At 50.6% G+C, this 27,227-nt stretch overlaps 2 protein-coding genes across 3 annotated transcripts in view; one reads left to right on the forward strand and one right to left on the reverse strand.

Moving 5' to 3' along the window:
• The window catches only part of SEC22C (SEC22 homolog C, vesicle trafficking protein), a 120,084-nt gene that overhangs the window by 1,090 nt on the left and 91,767 nt on the right, over positions 1–27,227 (forward strand). The window lies entirely within an intron of this gene.
• On the reverse strand, positions 1,449–20,608 carry ZBTB47 (zinc finger and BTB domain containing 47). 2 transcript variants are annotated; one of them, XM_083869401.1, is made up of 6 exons: positions 20,002–20,608; positions 8,455–9,822; positions 5,036–5,183; positions 3,211–3,326; positions 2,580–2,724; positions 1,449–1,881 (listed from the first exon to the last, which is right to left on the reverse strand). In XM_083869401.1, the coding sequence occupies exons 1-6, from the start codon at positions 20,002–20,004 to the stop codon at positions 1,514–1,516; spliced, it is 2,148 nt and encodes a 715-aa protein (XP_083725527.1). In that variant the 5' UTR covers positions 20,005–20,608; the 3' UTR covers positions 1,449–1,513. The 2 variants fall into 2 exon arrangements, with proteins under 2 accessions (XP_083725527.1, XP_083725528.1); XM_083869402.1 differs by lacking the exon at positions 20,002–20,608 and adding an exon at positions 14,514–14,608.

Raw genomic sequence — 27,227 nt, forward strand, 5'->3', positions numbered from 1 at the left:
ACCAACAGTGCTTTCACCACCTCCTCCATGACATGACCCACAGGTGACCTCAACACTGGCTTTAGAAGCACTGGATCAGCTGGAACACCTCCCACACCTTTTGTCAGCCCTTCTCTGCCCATGCTAGCTGCTCCCTGTATCCATGCTGGGTGGTGACTCCAGAGGGGGGCACTTCCCCAGGCAGGGACCACACAGCCATGGTCAGGACAATGCATGGCACCCTGTGGCATAGCATAGCAGTGAGAGATCCTGCTGGGACCTCTGTGCTAAAATAAAAAGGGGACAGCAAAGCCTTCCCTCTTCTCCTCCTCCTCAGCATGAAGCCAGCCATATTATTTGTAAGTGAAACCAAAGACCAACTTGATTTCAACATCTCCAACAAGCACTAAGCAACACCACAGGACATCACCAAAACAACCACAGCCCTCACTGGTCCCCTCTGGTCCCCCCAAACCAGGACAGGGCAATGAATGCCAGCACCACAAGAAGTGAAGCTTGGGAGAGCAATGCAGACAACAAACTGGAGATTGGGACATCATCACCCCCAGGCTGAACAGGGTCTTGCTGTAGCTCTGAACCTTGCAATGGGACCGACCTGGAGCTCACCCATCCCTCAGGGGTTTATTCAGATTGTTAAGGCACTATTCTGGGCCGATTCTGCCGAGAAACAGAAGCGTCCTGCTCCTCTGTCCCAGGCTACCCTCCTGCCAGTCCCAAAGGTATCTGAGCTCTCCCAGGAACAGCTCCCTGACTCCAGAGCATCCCCAGGAGCCCAGCTTCTTGCTGGGATTTGCAGAAAGGGCACACCAAAACCCAGCTCCCTTAGGGCACCCCCAAACTGAACTGACAGTGAGCTGTAGATGCCCCGAGATGCAAGGTGGGTGTTTGTGCTTTTGCCTGTGGAGGAGGAAAACCTGTTGTAGGGAAGGAAGACGTGTTGAGGGCTGCTAATGAGAGCATGCTAATGGCTTTCCAATGGGGACACCTGCTCGCTCGCCATGGGCCACTGGAGCTGGCAGTGGTGGGCTCCTCTGGGGTGCCCACCTTTCAACCCCGTGGGTGAAGAGCCTGACTTGAAAGACCAGCTTTACAGTACAGGGATTCAAGCACCACTAACTAGAATTCGGCTTAGAAATATTGATGCACCGGCCAGCAAGCTCAAGCCTGGATATCCTGCTCCTCCCAGCCTCACCAGCATCCCAGCAGGAAGATGAAGCTGGGTTGTGGGAAGATGAAACAGAGAGTGACACCTTTAACCTACACCCTTATGGACGGACGGCGGTTTCCCCCACCAACACCCACATTCCTTGGGATGAGGGTCTTCCTCCTGCTCCCCCTCTCTGCAGAGAATGAAAAAAGGAATAAAAACCCAAAACAACCCCAAAATGAGGAGGGAGGGAGGGAGAGTAGAGTAGGCAAGCAAAGCCTTGGCTCCCCGGGGGAAAGGCGTTCCCGAAGGGCAGAGCAGTCCGTGCAGGCGCATGGCCGGGGTGGGGTGCTGGGGAGGGGGCACCTAATTGTTGTTTGAATTTATCCTCCCCGCTGGAAACAGGGGAGGGGGCGGCGGTAGGTGAGGAGGAGGAGGGAGGGTCTGTGGAAGAGGATGGAGCAGCGGCAGGGGCAGGGGGGAGACACCAGGGCCAGGGGGCAGCGGAGCCGGGCTGGTGGCGGGTTGGGGGACGGCCGTGTCCGAAGCCAAGGGGTTGCTGACGCGGAAACATTTCTCCTTGTGGGCTTTGAGCATGTTGGAGAAGCGGAAGCGCTGGCCGCAGACGTCGCAGGGGTACGGCTTCTCCCCGGTGTGGGTCCGGCGATGCCGCTTCATGTTGGGGCGGCTGGTGAAGCTCTTCCCGCAGATCTCACAGATGTAGGGCTTCTCCCCTGAGGGTGGGAGGAGAGGGGGGAATCAGACACTGGTTTGGTGTCTCGAGGAATTTTGGAGTGCAGGTGTGTTGTGCTTTGCCCTTGTGAGGCAGTGAACGGCCCCACATCCCAGCCCTACGGCCTCAAATGACCACAAGTCCCATGTGGGAGAAAGGCCTTTGAGGACCAAGAGGTATTTAAAGCCAAACACCAGGACATCACATTCATCATGACCCTGCATTTCTCTTGGAAGTTCTGTCTGAACCCAGGTGTTGGTAGCTGTATATGCGCTCTTCTCTATCTTTTCTGTCTTTCTCTCCTTCTAATTCCCTCTCCTTGGAATATTTTGAGTACCTTAACATCATCAAACTTTAACATGTTTAAAGTTTGCTAAGTTGAATGGGCCAAGTTAATGCTGAGAGAAGTGTTTTATGTTGTTTAAGTGCTATACAGAACCTTTTGCCAAAGCTCTCCTGATTTTTCTCAAGTTTGCCAGCCAAATTTTGTGCTGTTTTGACCTCTTGAGAAGATCTTGTTGGTCTCTCTCCTGTGTGTCCAGCTCAGAGATCATGAACCATTGGAAGCCATTCCAAAAGTCTTGCTAAACGAGTTGATTGGGACCTTACCAGTCCCAATCCTGCCGCCCATCCTAAGATGTTACCCCCACCCCATCACTCTTTCCAGGGAGATCTGGGGCCAGGCAAGGGGGGTCTCACCCGTGTGCGTCTTCATGTGCTCATCAAAGTACTGCTTCATGTTGAAGTCCTTGCCACACCACTGGCACATGAACTGCTTGTGGCCGATGTGGATGCTCATGTGGGAGCGCAGCTGGTACTTGTACTGGAAGCGCTCATTGCAGTTCTGCAGGGGCGAGAAGTTGTTGATGAGTACCCAAAATATCCCCACATTCCCCTCAAATCACCAGCAGTGAAGAAATCCTTTTCTTTCCCCCCAGGAAAGCCCCCAAAGGTTTTTTTGGGACATAGCCAGCCAGGTTTGCAGGCTGGATGGGCTTGGATTGGATGCAAAATCCAGGCATTTGCGGTCAGATCCTGGCATTGATTTAATCATAAATTGGGTGGGACCCAACTGGTCAGGAAACTTCCTGGACAAGGTTTACCATAAAGTTGGTGGGACCCAACTGGTCAGGAAACTTCCCGGACAAGTTTTACCATAAAGTTGGTGGGCCCCTCAAACCAGGAGGTGATGCAAAGTTTGTAAAAGCTGTGGGACCATCCCTACAGCTGCACTGGCACAAAGCACAGTGGAAGCCCCAAGGAGTGGAAGATCTTTCCCCAAAGCAGTTGTTTGAGAGGCTGAGGGGTGGGGTGGCAGCCAGGACCTTACCTCACATTTGAAAGGCTTTTCCCCAGAGTGCTGGAGCGAGTGGACCTTGAGGGACATGCTGCGCTTGAAGGACTTCCCACAGGTCTCGCAGGTGAAGGGCATGTCCTTGGTGTGTGCTGGTGGGGACAGGGGCAGGTCAGGAGCCTCTACACACCTCCACCATCCATCTCCCCACACCCCAGCTGTGCCTGCCCAAGCCCAGCAAACTCAAAGCATCTCTGGAAGATACATGGCAGCGACATTGCAAGCATTTCTCTTCCTGTCCTAGGGTGACTTTATGATGCTTGTATCCCCAATCATCTGTTCTGTTTGTGCTGTATGTTGAGTTCTGTGCCTTTAAGACTGGTTTTGAGGGTGAAGCAGGGAGAAGAAGGGTGCAGTTTGTTTTGAAAACAGTACTCACCCTCTCTGCATTCCTTCTCTGGACTGTGTGTGTTTGTCTGAAGCACAGACCAGCAATGGGGCAGAAATCTCTTTCCTTTTAGTTAGTTTTAGCTAGCTGAGGCAGAGAAGCTTCCTGGACTGTTTTTTTCTCTTTTTTTGGGGACTGTTTAAACCTTCTCTAAACTGAAAAACCCAGAGGAGCACTGAGGGCTGGCACCTGCAGCCTACTGGGGCCTGGACCTCTGGAGGGACTGGTGGGAGACTGGGCAAGCTGAGCTACCCACAGCAAGGACTTTCTGAATTTACCCTCTCACTTCAGAGCAATGAAAGGTTTTATTGTTTCATATAATTCAGTCTTTATGCTTGTGGGCACTTTGTTTGTTAAATAAATAGTTTTTTCCACTTTTCTCCGAGGAAGTTTTTTGCCAGACTGGTTGGGGGATGGGCTCTTTGGGTTTGCTTCCCAGAGGGATCCCATTTGGGAGGTTTTCCCCCAGATTTTCCCTAAACTAGGACACTTCCAACCCCCCACTCTTTTCGATCTCTTTGGTGGCTCCAAGGCCTAGGGACCCAACCACCAAACCACCATTTGCTTTTCAAAGCTACAGCACTGGTGCAGTCTGGTCCTTTCACACTGGTTACATTTCAAACCTTCCTCTGATCACTTCTGATCAATAAAATAAATGGGATTCCCCAGCACCACGTCCAACCCCAGCACTGAGCAGACATTTGCTCAGCACTGAATATCAGGCCAAATTTCAAGATGGGGATGTGAGAAAGCTCACCCAAGAGTAATCTCAGCCTGGAACACCCAACATGACAGCAACAGAAAACACCTTTCATTTCCAAGTTGATGGAACAACACTCCTGTCCTGGGTTGTAGTGTAGGATGTGCACAAAGTATATATTCTATCACCATCTTCATGAGCTATTGGAACCAGGTGGGGCAGTGTTTTCCCAGGCCCCTCCTTTGGGCTCTTCTGCTAATGGCCCATCAATGCCTTGCCCAGGACTCACAGGGAACTCCTTCCAGGAGTTATCTCTGTTTAATGGGCCATCAAGGACACACTTCACGACTCATCACCCCATTGGGAAATGCTCTGCCCAGGGGGAGGAGCCAAGCATTCCCACCTGGATATAATCTGGGATTTGGGACAGGACAAGCAGCCCTTACCCACTGGATTCCCAGAGTTACCAGACCTTTCTACAGGATCACTGCCTCAGGAAGAGCACCTCATCTGGACTGCTTCCAGCACCCTGCTCAGGTTGTGTTTTGACTCTGTCAGTGGTCTTTTGTATTATTGCATTTATTTGATTTTATTTTACCTTTTTACCTTTCTTCTTATTAAATTATATTTCTGACTTAGAGCCTCTCACTCGTTTTGCTTTCAAACCACGACAACCCTCAAAAAGATCTCCCTATGACGCCTCCCACACTCACCAACCATGTGTTTGCGCACGTGGGCCATGGTGTAGAACTTCTTCTCACAGATCTCGCAGGAGAACTTCTTCTCTGCATAGCCATGGACGATCTTGTTGTGCTCGTGGAGAGACCAGAGCTTCTTGAACCCCTTCCCACATGTCACGCACTGCAAGGACACAGGAGATGGTCAGGGAATGGCAGGGGAAGCAGCTCCGTCCATGGAAAGGGAACATCAGTGTGAAAGCTACAGCTGATATCAAAAATCCTAACAACCTGCAAGTCTGGTTGACCAAGACCTTTTCACTTCAAAACCTCCAGAGTTCATATTTCTACCCATGGGATGAGCAAGGGACAGTGACCTTCCAGGGGACGATGTGGAATCTCCCACAATGGCTGTATCAGGACTTGGATAAGCAATAGCTCATGCCCTATTCCCAACTGGGCATTTTATTCCTAAATGAGGATGTTACGTAAAATTATCCCAACTCTCTGTGCATTGGAAATCTGCAAAAAATATAAAAACAAGGAGAATCCCAAGCCAGGGCAGTACAACTTCAATCTTCAGCAGATATTATGGATACTTCACCACTAAATTGGTTTTCCAAGCAGATTTATGATTCCATGATATCCAAAAGGACAAAAATGGACCCAAACCACCAGTCCATCAGCACAAGGAGAACAACGTGACATGCAAACTCTTCCCAAAGAATTTAAGGTAGAAAATCTCTTCAGCTCCAACAAGTTCAATGTTCTTCTGGAAGTTCCCAGGAAAAGCTCCAGATTCAGTGTGAGATTTCTTGGAGTCATGTGAGACCAGTTCGCTGCTCAGGGAGATGCAGGAGAGAGATGTGATGTCCACAAAGGAAACCATGCCAGGAGCCAAGGGTCAACTCCTTCCCCTTTACCTTTCCATGGCTCACATTCCCCTTGCTCAACAGGGTTAAAACCATCCCTTCTCTCCTTGCAGATTTGTTGAGAGAATAATCCATGCCTTTGAAGGCATCTTGCTACAACGTGGCTGAATTGTGCTGGTGACCCTGGGGAGATATTCCTCCACTTCTCCTCCTTCCCAGGGGAACAGATGCTCCTTGATGGGCTTCAGCCAAATACCGTGGAGAACACAACATTATGCTGTGAAGTCACTGTATTTTTCCATATATATTTATATTTAGGGGCCCCAAAGGAAAAATTAAAGCAACAGAGCCGTTTCCAAGCCTCATCATCTTCATCTTGCCATGCTCAAGTGTCAACATGAGTAGTCCTCCAAGTCCTACTGTTCCCAAGTATGTATTTCCGTGGATTAAAACAGATTATTTCTGTTTTAAGGGAAATTTCAGAGCAAATTCAGGGCTGGAGCCTGCTATCAAAGACACATCAATATCCGTTTTCTTCACTTAAAATGAAAGAGGCAGGGGAATTTCAAAATGAAAGGTAGAGAGAAAGCAGCAGAGGTAGAAAAACCCCCAGGGCTGAGACAAAACACCTTGGAGAGCTGAGCTCTGTGTCCTCACTTACAGCTGAAAATCATCACTCAAAAATATGGAAGTAATGTCCAAATGAGGGGGTAAAAATGAGTATATAAATTCTTGCAGGTTAAAAGAAAAACCATACTGAAGCTGGCCAAAAAAGAGCTTGAGGGACAACTCAATAAAGCAAAGGATGAATCACTTCTTAGGTGACAGAGGAAGGATGCACATTATGGAGACGGGGAATGAACACAGGGAGCAGGATGGTGCTTAAATTCCAAAACTTTATGGATTAATTTTGGGAACAAAACAGGGAAAGCAAGCAAGAGACCAAACTAGAAAAGATGGGCAGTCCCTCCACGGATTTTATTAAAACACAAGAAATAAAAACTATTATATGTAGAGAGCTGAAAAAAAAATCCTCTTCCATCCAGACATAATTCTGTGGGATGTTGATTAAAGTTATTAAATACTATCAGAGCAAATGGAGTGGATTTGGCTATTTGTAAAATTAAAAATGCTCAGTTAAGTGGGAGACAATGATCCCTCTTTATGCAGAAGGAGGTCACTACACAGGCAGTTCTGGTTCATCCTATTCCAAAATGATCTGGAAAAGGGATAAAAAGGAGAAGGGAAAACAAAAAACAAACACTGGTGACAGCTCCATGTTATCCACCTGGAAAGCAGATGAAGCTGAATAAACATTCTGGTAATACTCCTTTTTAACTGCCCAGGATTTATGTTAAGCTCTGAAATAGCCACCACTACGCAGTATTGGAGCTACACTCATCCATCCTGGGAAAAAGCATCCAAAAAAAGCAATTTCAGCACTGTGAATTTGTCAGGAAGATGCACCAAAGGGTCAGTGACTGCTTCACCTACGAGCCAAGACTGTTCCTGCTTCCGTGTTCCCTGCTTGCCAAGATCTGCCTCATTCCCTGTTTTGTTTGGGATGCCATCAGTGAATGGCTCCAGTAGCACTTGGGTTGTGTTACCTTCATCAGGGAGAGCTCTGAAATCATTCAGAATCTGGTGGCAAGGGTGATGGGAGAAGCTCCCATCATTGGTATATTTGCAATTATTAGCAGCAGCATCCTGTAAAACAGCTCATCAGGAATTAAGAGATGGGAATTTGGAGGGATCTTCAGGAGCACACGTGCTTGCTGCTCTGATTGGGTGCCTCCTTATCCCCCCAAAATTGCACTGATTTAACCAAGTCAATTTGCCAACACACAATCTCATTAGCACAGGGAAAGGCCACACCAAGCCCGAGCCACGCATGGATGTCAAACGCACTCAGGAATTTGCTAATACGCACAAAAAAAGCACAAAAGGCAGATTAAAACCATTTTAACTCCTGTCAGCAAATCTTCAAATTAAGCTAAAATGGGTTCAGCCTGGGTGGGAATGCTGGAGTGTGTCTCCATCATGGGCTCACAGTGTTTTATCCAGATTAGCTGAATAAACTCAAAAGAAAAATTACTCCTCAAAAATTAACTCCGTGTTTCCACCCATCCAGTCAAGGGGAAGCCACAGCCCCCCTGGCACAAATCCTCTGATTCCAGGCCACTGTGGGACCCTCCTGAGTCTGAATACAAGACATGGGTGAAGGAAGGTCCCCTTCCAACCGCCATGTGCCAACTGCAACATCAATATTATCTGAGCACGAGCCCATCCCATGGTGTAGCTGGATGGAATGACCTCTGTGGTGTTTGGGATGCCCTTCCCTCACTGGGATGTCCCACAGGAGTGAGATGCTACTCTTTTGATAGGATGTCTCCACCTTGATGGGACATCCATCCACTTTGGTGGGGTATTTCCCCCTTGGAGGGACATCCATTTCTAGTGGGATGCTCCACCCTGGGGCAAGGCATTTCCCCCTTGGTGGGGCATCCATCTCTAGTGGGATCCCACCCCTTGGTGGGATGCTCACCCTGGTGGGATCCATGCCCTGGATGGGTCCCTGCTCACCTGGATGTTCTTCTCACAGTCAGTCTGGTGGTGCAGCAGGAGCTCACTCTCCAGCAGGAAGCGCTTCCCGCACTTGTCACAGATCTGCATCCGGCTGTGCGTGACGTTCATGTGCTTCTCCAGGTACCAGCGGTTGTTGAAGATCCGGGGACACTTCTTACACGGGTAATGCTGCTTCTCCTCCAGCTTCACCTTCTGGCCCAAGCCATCTTGCTCCTTCTTTCTCTTCCTTCCCCTCTGGCCTTCTTCTTCCTCCTCCTCCTCCTCCTCTTCTACCTTGGCCATCTCCTGGGACCTGGTTGCCATGGCAGGTTTCGTGGCTTTGGATGCCCGGCTGCCCCGGCGAGGCTGCCCGCTCTTTTCCCTTTTCATCTCTGAGGCGTCTTCATCGTCATCATCCTCCTCTTCCGTCGTCTCCTCCAGGTCTTCCTCCTCGCTGCGCTCCTCCTCCTCCTCCTCTCCCACCTCTGCATCCTCCTCCTCTTCCTCCTCCTCCTCCCCTTCCTCATTCTCCTCCTCCCCATCCTCCTCCGTGTCATGCCCGTCCCCATCCGGCCGCCCCATCACAGCTGCCTCACTGGCGGCCGCCTTCCCCTCAGTGCCCTTGGAGACGTTGAGGGTCTGGTTGTTGAGGTTCACCTCCACGATGATCTGCTCCCTGTTGTAGGAGCCCTGGCTGTCCAGATCCTCCTCGGACTCCTCGCCCTCCATCTTACAGACAGCACCAGGACCTCCATCCTTCTCCTCCTTGTAGTACTGCTTGGCCGGGCCAGGGGGGAGCGTCCCGCTGCCTGTCCCGTCCTCCACTCGCACCGAGAAGGGGTCGTTGCCCTCCCGGGCGTAGATCTTGGGGTGGGGAGCATCCACCTCCTGCTTGATCTCGCAGTAGTAGGGCGGGGGTCCGGCACAGCCCTCGGCGGGCAGGGCCATGTCGGTGGCCAGGCTGAGCGAGCGGGTGTCCAGCAGGTCCTGGCAGGATGACGCGATGTTGTTCATCTGCAGCACAGCGGCCGCGTTCAGCACATCCTGCACATTGCAGGAGTTGACCAGCAGCTTGGATGTGTAGATGAAGTTGAGGATCTGCTGGAGGCCCTGCGAGGTGAGGGCCTCCAGAGAAAGCTCCACGCGCTGCAGCTGCTTGTTCTGGGTGAAGAGGGAGTGGAAGAACTGGCTGTAGGCCGCCAGGACCCCCTTGTGCGCCGGGAAGATGCTCTTGTGCTGCACCAGCACGATGTCCACGTCGCACAGGTCCGGCTGAAAGAGGCGCTGCTCGTTCAGTCTGTCCATCAAACACGTGAAGTGGAGGGCTACATCCTCCACCAGGGAGTACTCAGCCGAAGGGTAGTCAGTCGTTTTTTCGACTATCAGCTGTAGGGAGGAAAGAAATAAAATCATTCAGGGCTCTTTCCCCCAAAAAACATGCTTCTGGCCATGCCATCCGTCTCTTTCTGTGCATCCCCCAAGTCAGAGATGCCACCTGAGAAGCTCTACTGCCTCCCCAGCTGGGAGATGCCAACCAAAACGTTCCGTCACCAACCCCAGTTTGGAGATACCAGCCAAGAAACTCCATCACCAACAGTTTGGACATGTCAACCAAAATGCTCCACCACCAGCCCCAGCTTTGGAACACCAAGAAGCTCCACTACCAGGCCCAGCTTGAAGACACCAACCAAGAAGCTCCACCACCAACTTGAGTCCAGGAGACCCAACCAAGGAGGAGAAGCCCCAGTGAAAGGGCAGGTCAGGGCCACAAGAGCACCCTCTGATATTCCTTCAAGGAATGGCCTCCATGGTCATCAAGAAGGTCCAAAGGCAGGCTCAGGTGTCCACACTCACTGAGAGATGTTACACAGGAGAGGGGATGCCTTGACCTCTTGAACCAGATGGACATCCAGGTGGATATCTGCCCCAAGCAGGAAGCCAATTTTAGGCACCTGCTGAGATTTAACCCCCTAAATAAAAGGAAATTAGGATTTTATAGCTCCCTGCTTCTACAGATAATTACATAAAGCCCAATATCCTCTGATATTTCTGAATTGCACCGCGTGCTCTCGCTCACGACAGCAGCTCACTCACAGCTGGATTCATTGGGATGATTTATGCACTTTTTAATGCTCATTTTCCATTGCCTGGGGAAAGGCACTACCTGGAAAAATTCAAATCAGGGAGCAGCACCCCCAGGCTGGGAGATGCTGCGACTGCCAACCTTCCCCAGGCTGAGTTTTCTGGGCATTTAATCCAACTCCCAGGTATTTCACATGGTCCAGATCATCCCTAGTGTTCATCCCCTCTCCTGGTCATACCTGAGCCCCAGGATGAGTCTGCCTGCTCCATCCCAAATCCAATGGATATCCCCCATCCTAAATCCTGTGTCCTGTATTAAAAGAAGGTGGGACACACCCTTTCTCTCTGCTTCCTTTGCTGAACACCCAAATCCTGGATGGAGACAGATCCAGACTCATAAGACCCTCCTTCCTGACCTTTGTAGGATGTGACCAAGGACATGGCGCAGAACCTCCTGCTCCAAAAAGAATTTTTTCAGCTCCCATTTTTTTCTGGAACAAATGGCAGCTCTTGATCAACACACAAATTCCAGCAAGACATGTTCTGTTTGTCTTTTTTTTTTTTTTTTTTTAGTGGTGAGCCAAAGGCAAAAGCACACACAGACAAAAATGTTTAAATAATAAAAAAGGGTGTTTTCTTCGCTGTTTTCCCAATAAGCAAAAAAACTCTTTCCCCTCCCTGCCAAATTTTTTTTCATTTTCATTGGATTTCTGCTCCACAACCAACCCATCCAACCAATTGAGATCTCAGCTTTGCATGGTCCTGATAGCCCTGGAGAGCCCCAGCAAGTGCTGGCACCCAGGAAAAGCATGGAAAAAGCAGTTCTGCTCCAAATTCTTGGCTCTGAAGCCTGGAGTGGGGCAGAGAGGTAGGAAAAGGGTTGGGTGTTTATATATATTTTTATATCCTTTTTAATAATTTGTATATATTTAATATTTTCAATATTTTATACATTCGTGCTTATATATAGTTAAACTACTTATATATAAATATATATGTATATTTATATAAATGCATTTTTATATGAATATACAAATATATAAACATATACATAAACATTCTTTATATACATATTTGTTACAAAATGCTGCATCCCAGCTGGAATATCCATCCACCCCACCATTTTCTGAGCCTCTCATGACTGCCAAGAACATTTTGATGAGATCTTGGATGGTTCAGCACCCCCCCCTCCCCACCAAAACACGTAGAAAATAATTAGGGATATAATAAATATCAAAAACTGACGAGACAGCAGGAATTCAGCAGTGCAGCTTGCTGTTTGCCAGGTTCTCTCCTGAAAAAAAAAAAAAAAACAACACTCCACCTAAATTCAGGTTTTTCCTCCAGGAATCCATCTCACCTCATTCCCTATTTAGGGTACACCAAGCTTGACATAGGAAGAGCCACAGAGAAATGGGTGCAAAATAGGGGGAAAATGGGTCTGTGGGGCGGCATCGCCCAGCCTGGAAAACAAAAGCCGGCTATTTTTTTTTTATTATTTTTTTTTTTCCCCTCCGGATCGAGGATTTTTGGCAAAAGGGGCTGATCCCTCACCCAGCGCCGCTCTTTGCCAGGCAGCTCTAATCAGTCCCAGCAGCGGCGAGGACAATGCGTGTCTTGGCCGCGTCCCGCCGGTGACTTCAGCCCAGGCTTGTCAGCGGGAGCCTTTTGCTCTTTATTGCTCTCAGATGCTTTTCGTGAGGCTTGCCTGGAGCCAGAGCCCCGGCCGAGACAAGAGGCGCCTGCCGGGGTGAGAGCCCGAGAAAGACCCCAACTTGCCCCAAAATGCCCCTCCGGCAGCTCCACGTCCCTGCAGCTCCGCTGGAGCGGAGAAACCTGACTAATAGGGGATTAATGGGGAGGTTAAATCCAGGGCTCTTCCTCGGGGAAAACGCAAATATTTGAAATATATATATATATTAATATTTCTTATATTAAAAAAAAAAAAAGAGAGAGAGATAAAAAGGAGAATCACGAGTTTTGCTCTTTTCCATCATCACCACCTTGCTCCTCTGCCAGAAGTAGGTCTCCCATCCCATCGCATCCCATCACATCCCATCGCATCCCATCTCATCTCCATCGCATCTCATCCCATCCCATCTCCATCGCATCCCATCTCATCTCATCCCATCCCATCCCATCTCCATTGCATCTCATCTGATCCCATCTCATCCCATCCTCATCCCATCCCATCCCATCTCCATCGCATCTCATCCCATCCCATCTCCATCGCATCTCATCCCATCTCATCTCATCCCATCCTCATCCCATCCCATCCCATCTCCATTGCATCTCATCCCATCCCATCTCATCCCATCCTCATCCCATCCCATCCCATCTCCATTGCATCTCATCCCATCCCATCCCCATCCCATCCTCATCCCATCCCATCCCATCCCCATCCCATCTCCATCCCCTCCCAGACCTGGGCAGCTCACCGCAGGTACTAAACCAGGGTGAACCTAAAAAACTGCGGGGCCCCACCACACCCTGCCAACGTCTAAGCGAGGTTCTGGCATCATCAATGCAGAAAATAAAAACAACAAACCACTCCTAAAAATTATTAGAAAGCAGCGTGGCCGTGAATTCCACACCCCGAGGGGCAGGCGGCGCCTCCAGCCAGCCCTCCCCGCCCTGACTCTGCCTTCCAGCTCTATTTTGAGAAAGTTTTGACGTGATGCTGCCCCAAGTCCCATCCCAAAACAGCTGCTGGGGCAAGAGGGCGGCCAGAGGATGGGGAGGATGCTCAGGGTGAGGATGAGCCCCGAAGACAGAGGATGGTGGTGGAAGGAGATGCTGGTGTTCACTAGAGCAAGGAAGCCTCTCTCCAGCCAAACCACCAAAAATCCCACCCCAAGCTCCATTTCCATCCCGCTATGTGCCTCAGTTTCCCTAAACAGCCCCACGAACACCTGCCCACCTGCCCTGAAAGGTGTTTGCTGCTGGATTTAAATCAATGTGCTATGACAAAATGCAGCTATTGAGAATGAGATTCCCCTGAATGTTCCTGCAGCTCTAAACCTCCCCAAAGGACCAGAAGGTTGGGCCACTCTGGATATATTTAAATGCTCAAATCCTCAGGCCCCCAGAAGATCATCTCTGACCTTCACCAGCCTCTTATTTATTTAATTCATTAATTATTAGTTTCTAGCGCCCTCATCGAGGGCCATGAGTAATTCTTTCCCACATAAGCACAAGGAAAGGGGATTTTAGGGCATAAAAATCACATTTAAGTGGTGACAAGACCGGCTGCCTGTGAACCACTTTCCATTCAGCACAAAACTTGGGGATTTCTTTAAATTTTTCACCCTCAAGATGTTTAAAAAAAAAAAAAAAAAAAAAAAAAAAAAAAAAAAAAGCAATCTGCTTTTCTGTATCATTTCCAACCACCAAAGCATTCATAGTTGACCTTCAGTATTAAATTGCATTAAAGAAAAGTGCTTTAATAAGGAGCTAAATACAATGTCAGCACTTACTCCTCAAAAAAAAAAAAAAAAAAAAAAAAAGTCCCCCATATGCCCTCTTCTCAATTTGGACATTGCTGCACTCCAGGACAAAAGAGCTGGGCTGGAACTATTTAATGTCAAAACTTGACTTTTTGCTACAGAAAGAAATAACACGAAACCCCCATTTTTTACAGATTAGCTCGGATGACACAAAAGGGGCATCGTTACCAATCCCCAACACTCGCGCTTTCGGTTTTAATCCTCGCCCTCCTACAACTTGCCCTCTGCCTTTCCAGACCCTCGCATGAAACTTCCAGCCTTTCCTCCTTAATTTTGAAGCCATTAAAAGATTTTTTTTTTTATTTTTCCAAAATGATGTGACGCTCGTGCCTGCCCAGAGCCTCCCAAAACCGGGATCCACCGAGCCGAAACCGCCCCAGAACGAGCGGACCGTGCACATCCCATCCCAATCCGCAATTCCGGAGCACAGAAACCTGGCAGAGGGATGGAGAACATCCCAAAGCTCCCGCCCCTCGCCTTGTCGCCTACCTTCACCTCTCTGCTGTCCCCTCCCTCCCCGGGGAGCTCCCCGTGGGTGCTTTGCTCTCGGGACCGCTCCGGGGGTGGGGTCCTCCCGCTCCTCCGACGGGTGTTTTTATTTAATTAAGAGAGGGTTGTCCGGAAAAACAAGCAGGAAGGGAAAACAATAGCCCGGCCACAGCCCCGCCTGGCGAGGCGCCGGCCGGCAGGGCCCCGAGCGCCCACCGCCGGCATCCTGCCCACCGCCGGCATCCTGCCCGCCGGGACGTGCCCGGCCCCGCTCCCCACCCTTTGGGGATGCTGCTGACACCATCCCAAGGGGGGATTTTTTTTCTCTCTGTGTTGCCTAAAGCAGAGCCATGTGCAGCTACAGTGACAACAGGAGAGGGGATGGGGCTCGACCTGTCTCATCCTGGGGTGTTGGGCACACCGAAAAACCTCACAGCTTCTGTTGGGTGAAGAAGAGCATTAACTCAGCTGTGGGACAGTCAGATGATTCTCAGGCTTTTTTTTCCCCCCTCTCTCTTTTGGTTGTTCCTAATTTTTTATTAATGATACTCAGCATTGACAGCCTTTGGCTCAAGGATGCTTTTCCCAGGAAGTTGGTAGCAGCACCAGGCCCACCAATGGAACAGGGACAACTCCTTTTCCCATCCCTGTCTCCCTGCAATCAAAAGGACACCTTGGAAAGGGGAAAAGGTTAATTTGGGGTTTCGTTGGAAGCACCATGCAGTACGGGGAGAGGAGCAGGGTGAGGTGGGATGAGCAGCACAAAGCTTCACCCACTGGGAACAGGCACTGTTCCCAACAGACAGCCCACAGAGGGTTAAAGGCTTCCTGCTTTTTTTATTTCTCCCATATTTTTAATTTTTTTTAAACCCTATCAGCCACTCTGGGTGCTTTTCTCCTTTCCTTTTGCACACAGAGCTGCAAAGCCACTGTGAGAGTTCCAAGGATGGATGGACCAACCCCACTGTCATTCCCCATATCCAAATCATCCCAGTGAGGTGATGCTGCTCCTGCGGGATGCCACCACCGTGATGCCATCGAGGACACTGTCCCTCTGTTCCACCAGGGGTGACAGTGAGGGCAGTGCCAAGCCCTGGGAGTCCATACAAAAAAAGTCAAGCACCATCCCTTGCTCAGACACAGCCTCTGCTGCAAAAATACAGAAGCTCCAGCAACGTTGCATTATTTTCATCCCAGGACAAATCCCAATCCCTCCAAGAGAGCAGAGGCACCAAAACCTGGATGGATGCACCTTTCTGTGTGTCCCTGTCCCCTGGGTCAGGGCTGAAAGAGGTGCAGCTCAGTCAGACCCAACACGTGGTACAAAAGCTCTGCAGGTGATTCCAGAGCCGCGCAAAGCCAGGTCTGGGCTTAAATCCCGAAGGGATGATGCTGGATTTCAGCAGAGCTGGCACAGCCCTGGCAAACGCTGAGGGCAGACAGGACAGACAGGGCAGACAGGACAGACAGGGCAGACAGGACAGACAGGCCATGGGGGCCCTGCCAGTGCCTGGCACAGCCAGTGACATCCAGCTGATGGAGATGTCCCCAAGCCACGGCGCTGGCACAGGAGCAGGCGGCGGGATGGGATGGGGTGGGATGGAATGGAGGAAAATGGGGTGGGATGCTGCCCTCCATCTGTGGGATCCAGGCCTGCCCACAAAGTCACTGCCGGGCTGGAAGAGCCCGGGGGACACGCACACACACGCAAAGCCACTGTCTCCCTCCCTCCCCTGCCCGAGACAAACAAGCAGAGGGAAGACTGAGGGAGGAAACGAGGACAAAACCCCAGGATGACCTCCCCAGCTGGGCTGGCGGCCAAGTGGCTGCGCCAGGGGCCAACTCCAGACCACTGCCCAGCCCAGAGCACTGCACAAAGAGGAGGCATCACCCCCCAGAGATGCCCCCACTGCCACTGAAGGAGGGCATGGATACAACAGGACAGGCGGAGCTCAGAGACCCCCATAGCTCAGAGGATCCCCCTCAGGAACCCCAAATTCAGTGCTGGGAGCAGGGAAGGGAGGAATGGAGGGAGGGAGGGAGGGATGGATAGATGGATAGAAGGATGGATGGATGGATGGATGGATGGATGGATGGATGGATGGAGAGATGGAGAGGTGGAGAGGTGGAGAGATGGAGGAAGGGCGGGACAGATGGATAGGTGGATGGAGGGATGGAGGGATGGAAGGATGGACAGGTGAATGGATGGAAGGGTGGATGGAAGGGTGGATGAATGGAAGGATGGATGGAGCCTCCTCCCAAGCACTGCTGAATGAGGTTTCCATCAAAGGGCAGCATCCCCTGCCTGGCACCACAGTGCCCATCTCTGGGGCAGCCACCATGACCTTCCAGGATCAACAATGTGGTGGGAGGTGACACCTCCAAGGTTTGTCCCACACTCAGCCCTCAGTAAACCCCAAAACCACAGCATTTCCTAACCCAACCACAAACTTGCCACAGAGATCCAAGACTGACCCTGTCCCAACATCTTAGGCAGGATTTTCCATCCATTCTTTCCAAACCCAGGAAATGGGACTCTGACCCCAGAGATGGTTTCTATCTCCAGTTCCATCCTAACCCCAGCCTTGACCGGGGCTCTTTGGGGATGAGCCACGCTCCTCTAATCCAGCCAATGAATGGTTTGGGCTGGATGGGACCCTAAAGATTATCTTGTTCCAACTTCCCTGCCATGGGCCTTCTTCCTTTAGATCCAGTTGCCCAGATCAAGGATCTGGATGCACCCAACACTTTCAACATTTTTATCAGCATGCATTATTTTTATCCTTACTTTTATCACAATTTTCCCAGTAGCTCGGGGAGCAGGGCTTCAACAGACAGGGTGTCAGCAGCCCTGGCTCCAGGCAAAAGATGTAATCATAAAAATAATAATGAAAAAAGACAGTTTATTGTAATGAAGTCTTCTACCCATCACATCTGCGCCACCATGGCCAGTCTTTCCCCATATCCAAAGGCATCCCAGTTTTCATCATCAGGAGAGGTGGGAGCTGGCTGAAGAGGGGACAGCAGTCCCAAAGGACATAGGGACAAGTCCTCAGGTGTCCCCATGCAGGAAACCCAAAGGTGCCATCCCTGCCCTGCACAAACTACTCCAACAATTCCCTTAAAAATAAGGAAAAATTAGGGGCAGGAGGCACAGAGCCTGACCCTGAGCTCATCCTGCCCAACAATGTCCACTCCCCTGGATTTACAGGGACCAGTGGAATGTCAGGGGACATTCAGGACACAAACCACATAGAGGATTTAGATATCCACATTTTTTATGGCCAGGCAAATGTGGCAGCAAATTAAAAGCTTTATCCCTTGCTCTTCCTGGAGAGTCACTTTGTCACGGCCACAACCAGGTCCCCTCTATAAAGGCGTGGGAGAGCCCTCAGTTTTCTCCTCCAGCTGGAGCACGGAGGGAGAACGGGAAAATCACCGATTCCCCAAAAACCTTCAAAGACCCTCTGATGTTTTGACACATTCAGTTCATCCGCAAAAGGTTTCAGGATTTTTTTCCCCCCCCCTCCTTATTTTTCCTCGAGCAGAAAAAATCCTCATCTTAAAAATAACCAATATTTCATCAACTCGCGGCCAACCGACCTCTCCCGTCTCTCCCTCCCTTTTCCAAAGGATCCATCTCCAAAGGCGGGTTATTTTTGTGGAGGGGGGTGACAATGTCTCTGCTCCAGACGCAGACACAGGGCCGTTTATCTCGCCTGCCGAGAGCCCAACGCTCCGTTAATTCCTTCCGGGGAGAACAAAGCTCCGCCGTCATTTCCAAGCCCAGGTTGGCAAAGGGGGACCCTCGAGCCATCCCAGGGAAAATCCCCCCGGAGCGGTGCTGAGCCCAAGAGGAAAACTCTGCACTTGGGAAGGCAGAACGTTTGCACCCAGAGAGATTTCATCACAGATCCAAGGAGGAAAAAAAAAAATAAAAAAAATTAAATAATAATAAATCCCTTAGTGTCTTTCCAAAGGGAGGAATTTTGCTTTGTAAAGCAAATCTTCCTCTGGTTCTTTGCCGAGGCAGGGTGTGGAAGGAAGGTTGAATTCCCAACTTTTCTTCCTCGTGGGGCTGCTTGCTTGGGTGGGCTCTGGGTGTCTCCAGCCCCAACCTCAGGGCATGAAACGCCCCCCAAAACACCCCGGGGTGCCCCCAGCATCTCCTCTGGGAAGGGATGCAGGGGTGGTTTCAGCAGGGATTCCACGCCAGGAGGAATTTCACAGGCCGGGTGTGAGTGCCCGGTGTGATCCCAACCCCAATCCCGACCCGTTTAACCCCAGTACCGCGGTCTGGGGGTGCCCAACCCCATCCCGCCATCCCATCCGAGCTCGCACTTTCTTCCCCTTTCCAAAAATTCCTCTCGCGCGTTTCCCGGGGCGTCAGGACGGGCGCGGAGCCAGCGCTGGGGCAAACCACAAGCCCGCACTTTTAGGGATGGGGGAGGCTCCGAGGGACCGGGAGCGGCGATCCCGCGGTCACGGCACATCCCAAGGGGATTTCCCGTGGATCCTCCGCAACTCCAACTAACCTCCCTCCCTCTCCAAAAAAAAAAAACAACTCCACGGGCCGATAAAATAGGTCACTGCTGCAGGCGAGAGCCCCAGCTCCGGTGTTATTATTATTATCATTATTATAATTAATTTTTTTTAAGTGCAGGACTGGAAAATCGCTTTCCCCACCAGGAGAGGGGTGGGATGCTGCTCCCTCCCTGCAGCTTCGCTCCTCCGGGATGAGACCCCCGAGACCCCCCCGGGAAAAGGGGGGCCCACGACGGGAACCAGCCATAGCAGGGAGGGGGGGGAATGGAGGGGGAAGGCGGGCAGGAATTGGCAAAAGGATGGAGTCATCCGGGGAATGGGAATGGCCGAGGAAGCGGCAGATCCTGCGCCCCCCCCCAACACTCCCCACCAGCGAATCCTCCGGCCTGGGGGCTCCAAAAGTGTGTGCGACCCCCTAAAATCCTCCCAGTGACCCCCCGAGCTGGGCTGGGGGTCTCCCAAAGAGGGGGAGGAAGGTCAGACCCCTCCTCACGCCCCTTCTGCACCCCCATCCCCCCTAAAGGTGGTGGGGGGCGCCTTTTTAATGCCATTTTAACAAAAACCAACCCATTTTCTCCTTGCGGGAAGGGGGGACTCCCACGCAGCCGCCCCAGCAGAGCAGCACCGGCCCCAAACCCGGCCGGGCTGCGGGTTTTTTATATCCTTTCCCTCCAAAAAAACCCCAAAAAATAATCCACGACACCCCGTTCTCCCCCTCCAGTGGTGGACGCAGCATCGCCCCTGCAGCCTCCCCCTCCCGCATCCCGCCCCGGCCGCGATTTGGGCAAGTTTCGAGGCCTTTTGGGAAGTCGGGAAAGGCCCCGGGAACGCGGCGGAGGAAGGAAAGGAAGGAAGGAAGGAAAGGGAAGGGGAGAGGTGGAAAATAAAAGCGAGGAGAAAAGGGAGAAAGGGATTGAGGGGTTGGGGGGGGTTCAGGCTCTACCATTTTGATGCAAAGGTCTCCGCGCTGAGGAGTCCCGGTCCTCCTCCGCTGGCCTGGGGTTTGTGCTCTCCATGAAAAAAACAAGGAATTGGTGGGTTGGGTGGGTTGCTGGTTTGGTGGCTTTTTTTTTTTTTTCTTCCCCCCCTTTTTTTTTTTTTTTTTTTTTTTTTTTTTTTTTTTTTTCTTTTGGCTGCCTTATTTCTGCTTTTTTTTTTCGCCTTTTGAAGGAGGAGGGGAGGGAGGGGGGAGGAAATCACCGCGCCAGCGCTGCTTGCATCCCCGTCCCTCTTTTCCTTTTTTTTTTTTTTCTCTTCCTATATTTCCCTTTTTATATTTTTCCTCTCCTCCTGCTTTATCTTCTTTTTTTCTTTCTTTCTTTCTTCTTCTTTTTTTTTTTTTTTCTTTTTATTTTTAATGTTTTCCTCTCCTCCTCCTCCTCCTCCTCTTCACCTCATCCTGCCCATCGCCATGTTCGCCCCTTTTGGGAAGCCGGAGGAATGCGGAGCGGCGGCGGCTCCGGCTGCCAAGAGCCCCGGGGCCGCTGATTGGAGCCGCCGCATCAGCTGGGGCCGCGGCTGCCCCTTTAAAGCGACAGCAGCCACCGCCACCCCCACGGGGACACCCCCCTGGCCCCTGTCCCCGCACCCCCAGCCCTCCGCTACAGCCGCCTCTGGCAGCGCAGCATCCCCCGGGAGCATCCCCTGCATCCCCTGGGGAGGGGAAACTGAGGCACGCACAGCCCCTGCATGACCTCATGGAGGGGTTTTATTTGGGGGGGATGTAAAGCCTCAGTTTGGGGTGTTGTGGGTTTTGCTTAAAACGAGATTGAAAATGCTTAAATGCTTTAAAATTAAAAATGTTTTAAATGCTTATAAAAGGTGTCTGTTCGCTTAAAATGGGATTTTTGGGGAGAGCGTTTTCTTGCTGTTTGAATGAAATGAGGGTACCCTCATCTGGAAGTGTTAAAGGCACATTTGGTGCTTTAATTGGGAGCATCCTCTGGATCCTGCTATGGAGGGGGAAACTGAGGCACGCACAGCCCCTGCATGACCTCATGGAGGGGTTTTATTTTGGGGGGGATGTAAAGCCTCAGTTTGAGGTGTTGTGGGTTTTGCTTAAAACGGGATTGAAAATGCTTTAATCCATTAAAATTAAAAATGTTTGAAATGCTTATAAAAAGTGTCCATTTGCTTAAAATGGGATTTTTTGGGGAGTGTTTTCCTGCTGTTTGAATGAAATGAGGATGCCCCTACCTGGATGTGTTTAAGGCACATTTGGAGCATTAATTGGGAGCATTCTCTGGATCCTGCTGTGGAGAGGGAAACTGAGGCACACACAGCCCCCTGAACAACCTCATCAAGGGGTTTTATTTTGGGGGGATGTAGAACCTCAGTTTGAGGTGTTGTGGGTTTTGCTTTAAATGAGATTAAAAAGGCTTAAATGCTTCAAAATTAAAAATGTTTGAAATGCTTATAAAAAGTGTCCATTTGCTTAAAATGGGATTTTTTTTTTTTTTTTTTTTTTTTTTTTTTTTTTTTTTTTTTTGGGAGGAGTGTTTTCCTGCTGTTTGGATGAAATGGGAAATGGGGATGCCCCTACCTGGGTTTAAGGTACATTTGAAGCATTAATTGGGAGCATCCTCTGCATCCTGCTGTGGAGGGGGAAACTGAGGCACGCACAGCCCCCTGCACAACCTCATTGAAACAACCCAAAGGTTTTATTTTGGGGGGATGTAAAACCTCAGTTTGAGGAGTTGTGGGTTTTGCTTAAAATGGGATTGAAAATATTTAAATGCTGATAAAAAGTGTCCATTTGCTTAAAATGGGATTTTTTTGGGGGGAGTGTTTTCCTGATGTTGATAAAATGGGGATGCCCCTACCTGGATGTGCTCAAGGCACATTTGGAGCATTAATTGGGAGCATCCTCTGGATCCTGCTATGAGGGAGGGAAACTGAGGCACAAAACTCTTTACTCCCTCTTCAAACCAATAAAAAAGTCCCCAAGGCTTTTTGGCGCATAAAACCTCATTTTGGGGTGTCATGGAGTAACAGCAATTAATTTAACATGGGATTTTTGGAGTGTTCTCCCAAGGTTTGGAGGAAATGGGGATCCCTCCGCCTGGATGTGTTTAAGGCAGATTTGGTTCTTGGGAGCATCCTCTGGATCCTGCTGTGGAGGGGGAAACTGAGGCACACAACCCCATCACCCCCTCTCCAAATCCACTGAAAAGACCCCAAAGCTTTTTGGGGAGTAAAACTTCAGTTTGAGTTGTAGTGGAATAAGGTTGGTTTATTTAAAAATGGGATTTTGGGCACGTTCTCCCACTGTTCACAGGGAATGGGGGTCCCCCACTGGGATGGTGTTTAAGGAACATTTCCTTACAGGAGAGGGATCCCCCAAACCCCCTCAGGGCCTGGGATGGGACCTGTGGGACACAGCCAGCCTCCAAAATAAAGCAGAGCTTCACTATTTCACCCCTAGAGGTGCTTGGCTCTCCCTGATGCTGAGCAAGGGATGGGTTTTATCACCCCAACACCCCCAGCCTCATCTAGTACCCCAAAATCCTCATTCTGGAGACCAAGAGGGCAAAGCTGGAGCAGCTCCAGGGTGTCTGTGGAGGCCCCATGCAGAGTCCCAGGGCCATCCCACACCTCCAGCACCCAGACACGCTCTGCCCCATGGCAGGAAAAGCCCCAGAGGTGCTCAGAGAGGCTCATTGGGATGGTGACCACCCCCAAAACCCATTCCTGCCCCCAACCCTGCTGCAGACACCACCCAAAACATCACGGACACACGGATCCTCATCCACCACCCTAAAAACAGAGCAGCACAACAGCTCTGGAGGGCACTGGGGGCATCCCCAGAACCCCCCAAAATGGGATTTTCCCCCCATCTCTGCTCCCCTGGTTCCCCCAGCCCCTCCCAGCTGCAGACATCCACATGTGGTAACGTCTTGCACTTGTTTAGACTCTGCCCCGGTTGCCGTGTCAGTAACTCCTTCCAGATGTGAGCAGCTCTTTGCATAACATCCCCGTGGCCACGTCCTGCCTGCACCAGCTTCATTTCTGAGCTTTTTCAATTTTTTTCTTTCTTTTTAAATTTTTTTTAATGCCCTTTCTCGCTCTCAACCCTGCACTGCTCTACAAGAGAAAAAAAAAAATAAATTCCTGGACAGTACCACCAGAACATCTTCCCCATCAGAAGGCTTTTTTTGTGAGATGAGTGTTTGGCCTGTCTGACATCTCTCCTAGCCTGGAAACTTTTCCAAAAAACTACATAAGCTCCTGGAAATGCAGCCAGTGCTGAGGGTGAGGGTGAGATGAGGCTGGAGGTGGGAGACAGAGATTTAAGCTCTGCTCCAGAACCCAAATCCCTGTGGCCTTTTCATGGATGTGGCACTTGGAGTCCTCATAGCTCTGAAATATGAAGGGGTGGTCCAAGCCCTGAGGCCACTCTGAGGGGCTCACCAAGAGGTCCTGGCTTTTTGGAAGGAGCTGAGCCCACCTCTCACATGGAGATCTGGTCTCTGTCAGGTGCAGTTTTTCCTTCCTGAAGGAAGGAGAAATGAAGAGATGAAGGAGAATCTGCTCCTGCAGTGGCCACCAAGACAAAGGGAAAAATCTTGGAAGGGGCACAGGCAATGTCACACTTCAGTGAAACCCTTTATTTTAGCACAGAAGTTATCCTGAGAGACAAACTCAGGTGGTTTCTTGGCCACAACCACCCAGAGGCTACATGGGGTTTGCTGAAACAACTTCCTGAAGCTCCCTGCAGATCCCACCCCACCCAGTTTAATTTCCAAAAGGAAAAGCTCCAGGAGGTGCCCAAAGAGGCTCATCGGGATGGTGACCACCTCCAAAACCCATTCCTGTCCCCAACCCTGCTGCACACACCCCCAAAATGTCACAGGCACATAGGTTTGTGCCCCTACCAAGGTTCTTCCCCTTGTTTTGGTGGCCACTGCAGGAGCAGCTTCTCTCTCTTCAGGAAGGAAAAACTGCACCTGGCAAAGACCAGATCTCCATGTGAGAGGCGAGCTCAGCTTCTTCCAAAAAGCCAGGACCTTTTGGTGAGCTTTCATTTGGTTTGGGGGCTTTGTTTTGTTGGTTATTGGGGCATGTGGGTGACTGATCCCTCACTGGAGCTTCTTCAGCTGCTGAGATTTCTGACTGGGGATAACTCCAAGCTCTTGGTGTCTGGAAGTTCTGGAGTCTTCTTGGAAGGCTGTGGGCTGGGAATTGGCTCTGGCATACCTTGCACAGCATCATTGACTGTGAAAAATGATGAAGGAAAGGTTAAACAGGGTCCACAGAGGGATCTGAGAGTCCAGAGCTCAGTTCAGTTGCTGGTTGGGAACAGTTCTCCCAACCAGGAAGTTGAAGTTCTGGATAAACTGGCAACAAGGAGCACATGGAGTGAGCTTGTTGACACAGGAGAAGTGTTGGGTCTCCTCCCTGGGACTTTCCAGCAGCTTGGTGGCCACAAAAGGGACTTTTCCTGTAGCTTCACCTCTTCCTTTCTCTCCCCAGGCCATGAGATGGCAACTGGAAAAACATGAGGGTCTTAAATGAGAGATCAGCCTCAACAACAGAGAAAAAAATGTTTGGGGAAACCAGAAGAGGTTCCTATTTTCTTGGTTAAACTGATAACTGATATTTCCATTTGCATTTCCGTAGTCTCAGACTTCTCCAGAGGAAGTGTCATCAAGGACAAGGGACAAGAAGAAAGCTGAGACCCTGTGAGAGCTCAGAGCGCTTTGGGTTTGTGAGGAACTGTGGAAGAACCGGGAGGTGTTTGTGTAGAGGGAGCCCTTGGGGACAGAGTTTGGTGGTGGATGTGGCAGTGCTTGGCAGTTAATGGTCAGATTTGATGATCTTGAGTGTCTTTTCCAACCTAAAGGATTCTGTGAAGAGCTGAGTGGACCTGGAATGATGAATTCCGAGGTGGATCCATGGCTCTGCCTGCCTGGAATTCCCTGCTTTTACAGCTGGACTCTGCTGAGCATCTCCTGCAGGCTGGAATTCCCATGGAAAGGTGCTCCAGGAGGTGCTGAGAGGAGGTTCTGTGGTGTCCACCCTTCCTGAGCAGGTCAGAGCTTGGGCAGAGCAGGAGGGAAGAGCCCTCCAGATTCCCTCAGGACACAGGATGGAGGCTGGGGACATGCTCAGCCCTTTGGGGACGTACCCTGGGCTTGGGCAGTGGTTTTCACTTAGCTGCTGGTTTTCTGAGCAGGATCATGGGAAAGAAGGGATCAAATCAGGCCAAAGGAGGGAGAGACAAAGAATAAAAAATAGAGGAAGCAAGAACATTCCTGGAGGCTCTCTGGCCTCTCTCCTGAGAGGAGCAGGAGGAGGAGAGAGACAAAACAAAAGGCACAAGAAAAAGAACGAGCCAAAACAACACAAACACGAGGGTTGTGAGGTCCAAAGCAAGCAGTGCCGGGGCAGGCCCCTTCCCAAAAACCCGTCAGCTTTCGGAGGATCCGGGGGTCCTGCAGAAAACGCTGCCCTTTTATGGCCAGGCGAGGAGGGCCGAGCTCGGGATGCTGCCCTACTAAGGGAAAACATCTCCCGCTCAGTGTTTGCAAGGAGAACACCCACAGTGAGTATAGACAAGCTCTCAAAGGACGACTGAAATACTGCTGCTCGTGTTGACCCCGATTCTTCTCTTCTTTTCTCCCTTTTTTTTTTTTTTTTTTTTTTTTTTTTTTTTTTTTTTTTTTTTCCTTCTTTGAGTTCTCACTTCTGCCTCCAAACCAGGGCCAGGGTGGGGGGTGTGGGAAAAAAAATAATAAAAAAGACATTTAAAAAGAAAAATGATGATCCAGGCAAGGCTGGCTGGGTCCAGGGACACCCTCCCAAGTAGGGAGCAGGTTCAGGAGGGTTGGGTGGGGAGGTGGGTGAGTGAAGCCCCCTGAGCTGTTCCCCTTCCTGCAGGCAGCAGGAGCAGCAGCTGTGCCGGTGTTTATCCTGCCCTGGGCCGGTGTTTATCCTGCCCCGGGCCCTGGAAGGGCTGTGATCCAAGCAGGGAAGACGTTGTTACTCCACTCTCAAACACGACAATCTGTGCCAAGCTCATCCATCCACTGCTGCAGATCCTGGCCCTGGCTGACCTGGAATTTTGCAGCCTGGGAGAGAACCATCACCTCCCAAAGCTGCAAAAGACACTCCATCCCATGGCAGGTGGTATTTTCACCAGGAATAACTGTTTGCTTTTGCTTGGCTGAGGTAGGGAAGGAAATGCACACTGCAAGTGAGACCCTGACTCATAGAAACCTCACTGAATTTGTATTTTCCATGCACCCAAAAATTTATCCACCCATGGGTATCTTCTGGATCTGGCAGCAGCCAGGTTTTAATTCTCAGAAGAGTTCATATTGGATTCTAGGCCTTTTTTTTTTTTCTACCAACTTTGTAACCACCAGGTTTAATTTGGTATTTGGTAGCACCAATATTGGGAACTTTTATCCTTTGAGTCAGTACACAGCGATGAGATGATCCAACAATTAATGAAAAAAAAAATGCTTAGAGGAGTGAATTTGGTTTGATGGTTGGGTTTTGGTAGTGGGGGGCTACAGGGGTGGCTCCTGTGAGAAGCTGCTGGAAGCTTCCCTGGCGTCCAGCCGAGCCAATTCCAGCCAGCTCCAGCATTGACCCAGTGCTGGCCAAAGCCAAACCCATCAGAGATGGTGGCAGCACTTCTGGGGAAAACAGATTTGGGAAGTGGGAAAAAAAAAAACAACCCTGTACAGCTGCAGACAGAGAGAGGAGTGAGGACATGTGAGAGGAACAGCCCTGCAGACCCCCAGGTCAGTGCAGGAAGAGGGGCAGGAGCCAGACCTGCCATTCCCTGAGATTCCATGGGGCAGGCCATGGAGAGGCAGCCCCTGCAGCCCATGGATCCACCTGCAGGACATGGAGCAGCCCATGGATCCACCTACAGGACATGGACCAGCCCATGGATCCACCTGCAGGACATGGAGAAGCCCAAGAATCCACCTGCAGGACATGGAGGATCCCATGGATCCACCTGCAGGACATGGAGGATCCCATGGATCCACCTGCAGGACATGGAGCAGCCCATGGATCTACCTGTAGGACATGGAGAAGCCCAAGAATCCACCTGCAGAACATGGAGGAGCCCATGGATCCACCTGTAGGACATGGAGGAGCCCATGCTGGAGCTGGGGGATGCTCAAAGCACCTTTTGACCCAGGAAAGCCCAGG

This window comes from Zosterops lateralis (genome assembly GCF_965231275.1).
Source record: "Zosterops lateralis genome assembly, chromosome: 1".
NCBI classification, from domain to species: Eukaryota; Metazoa; Chordata; class Aves; order Passeriformes; family Zosteropidae; genus Zosterops; species Zosterops lateralis.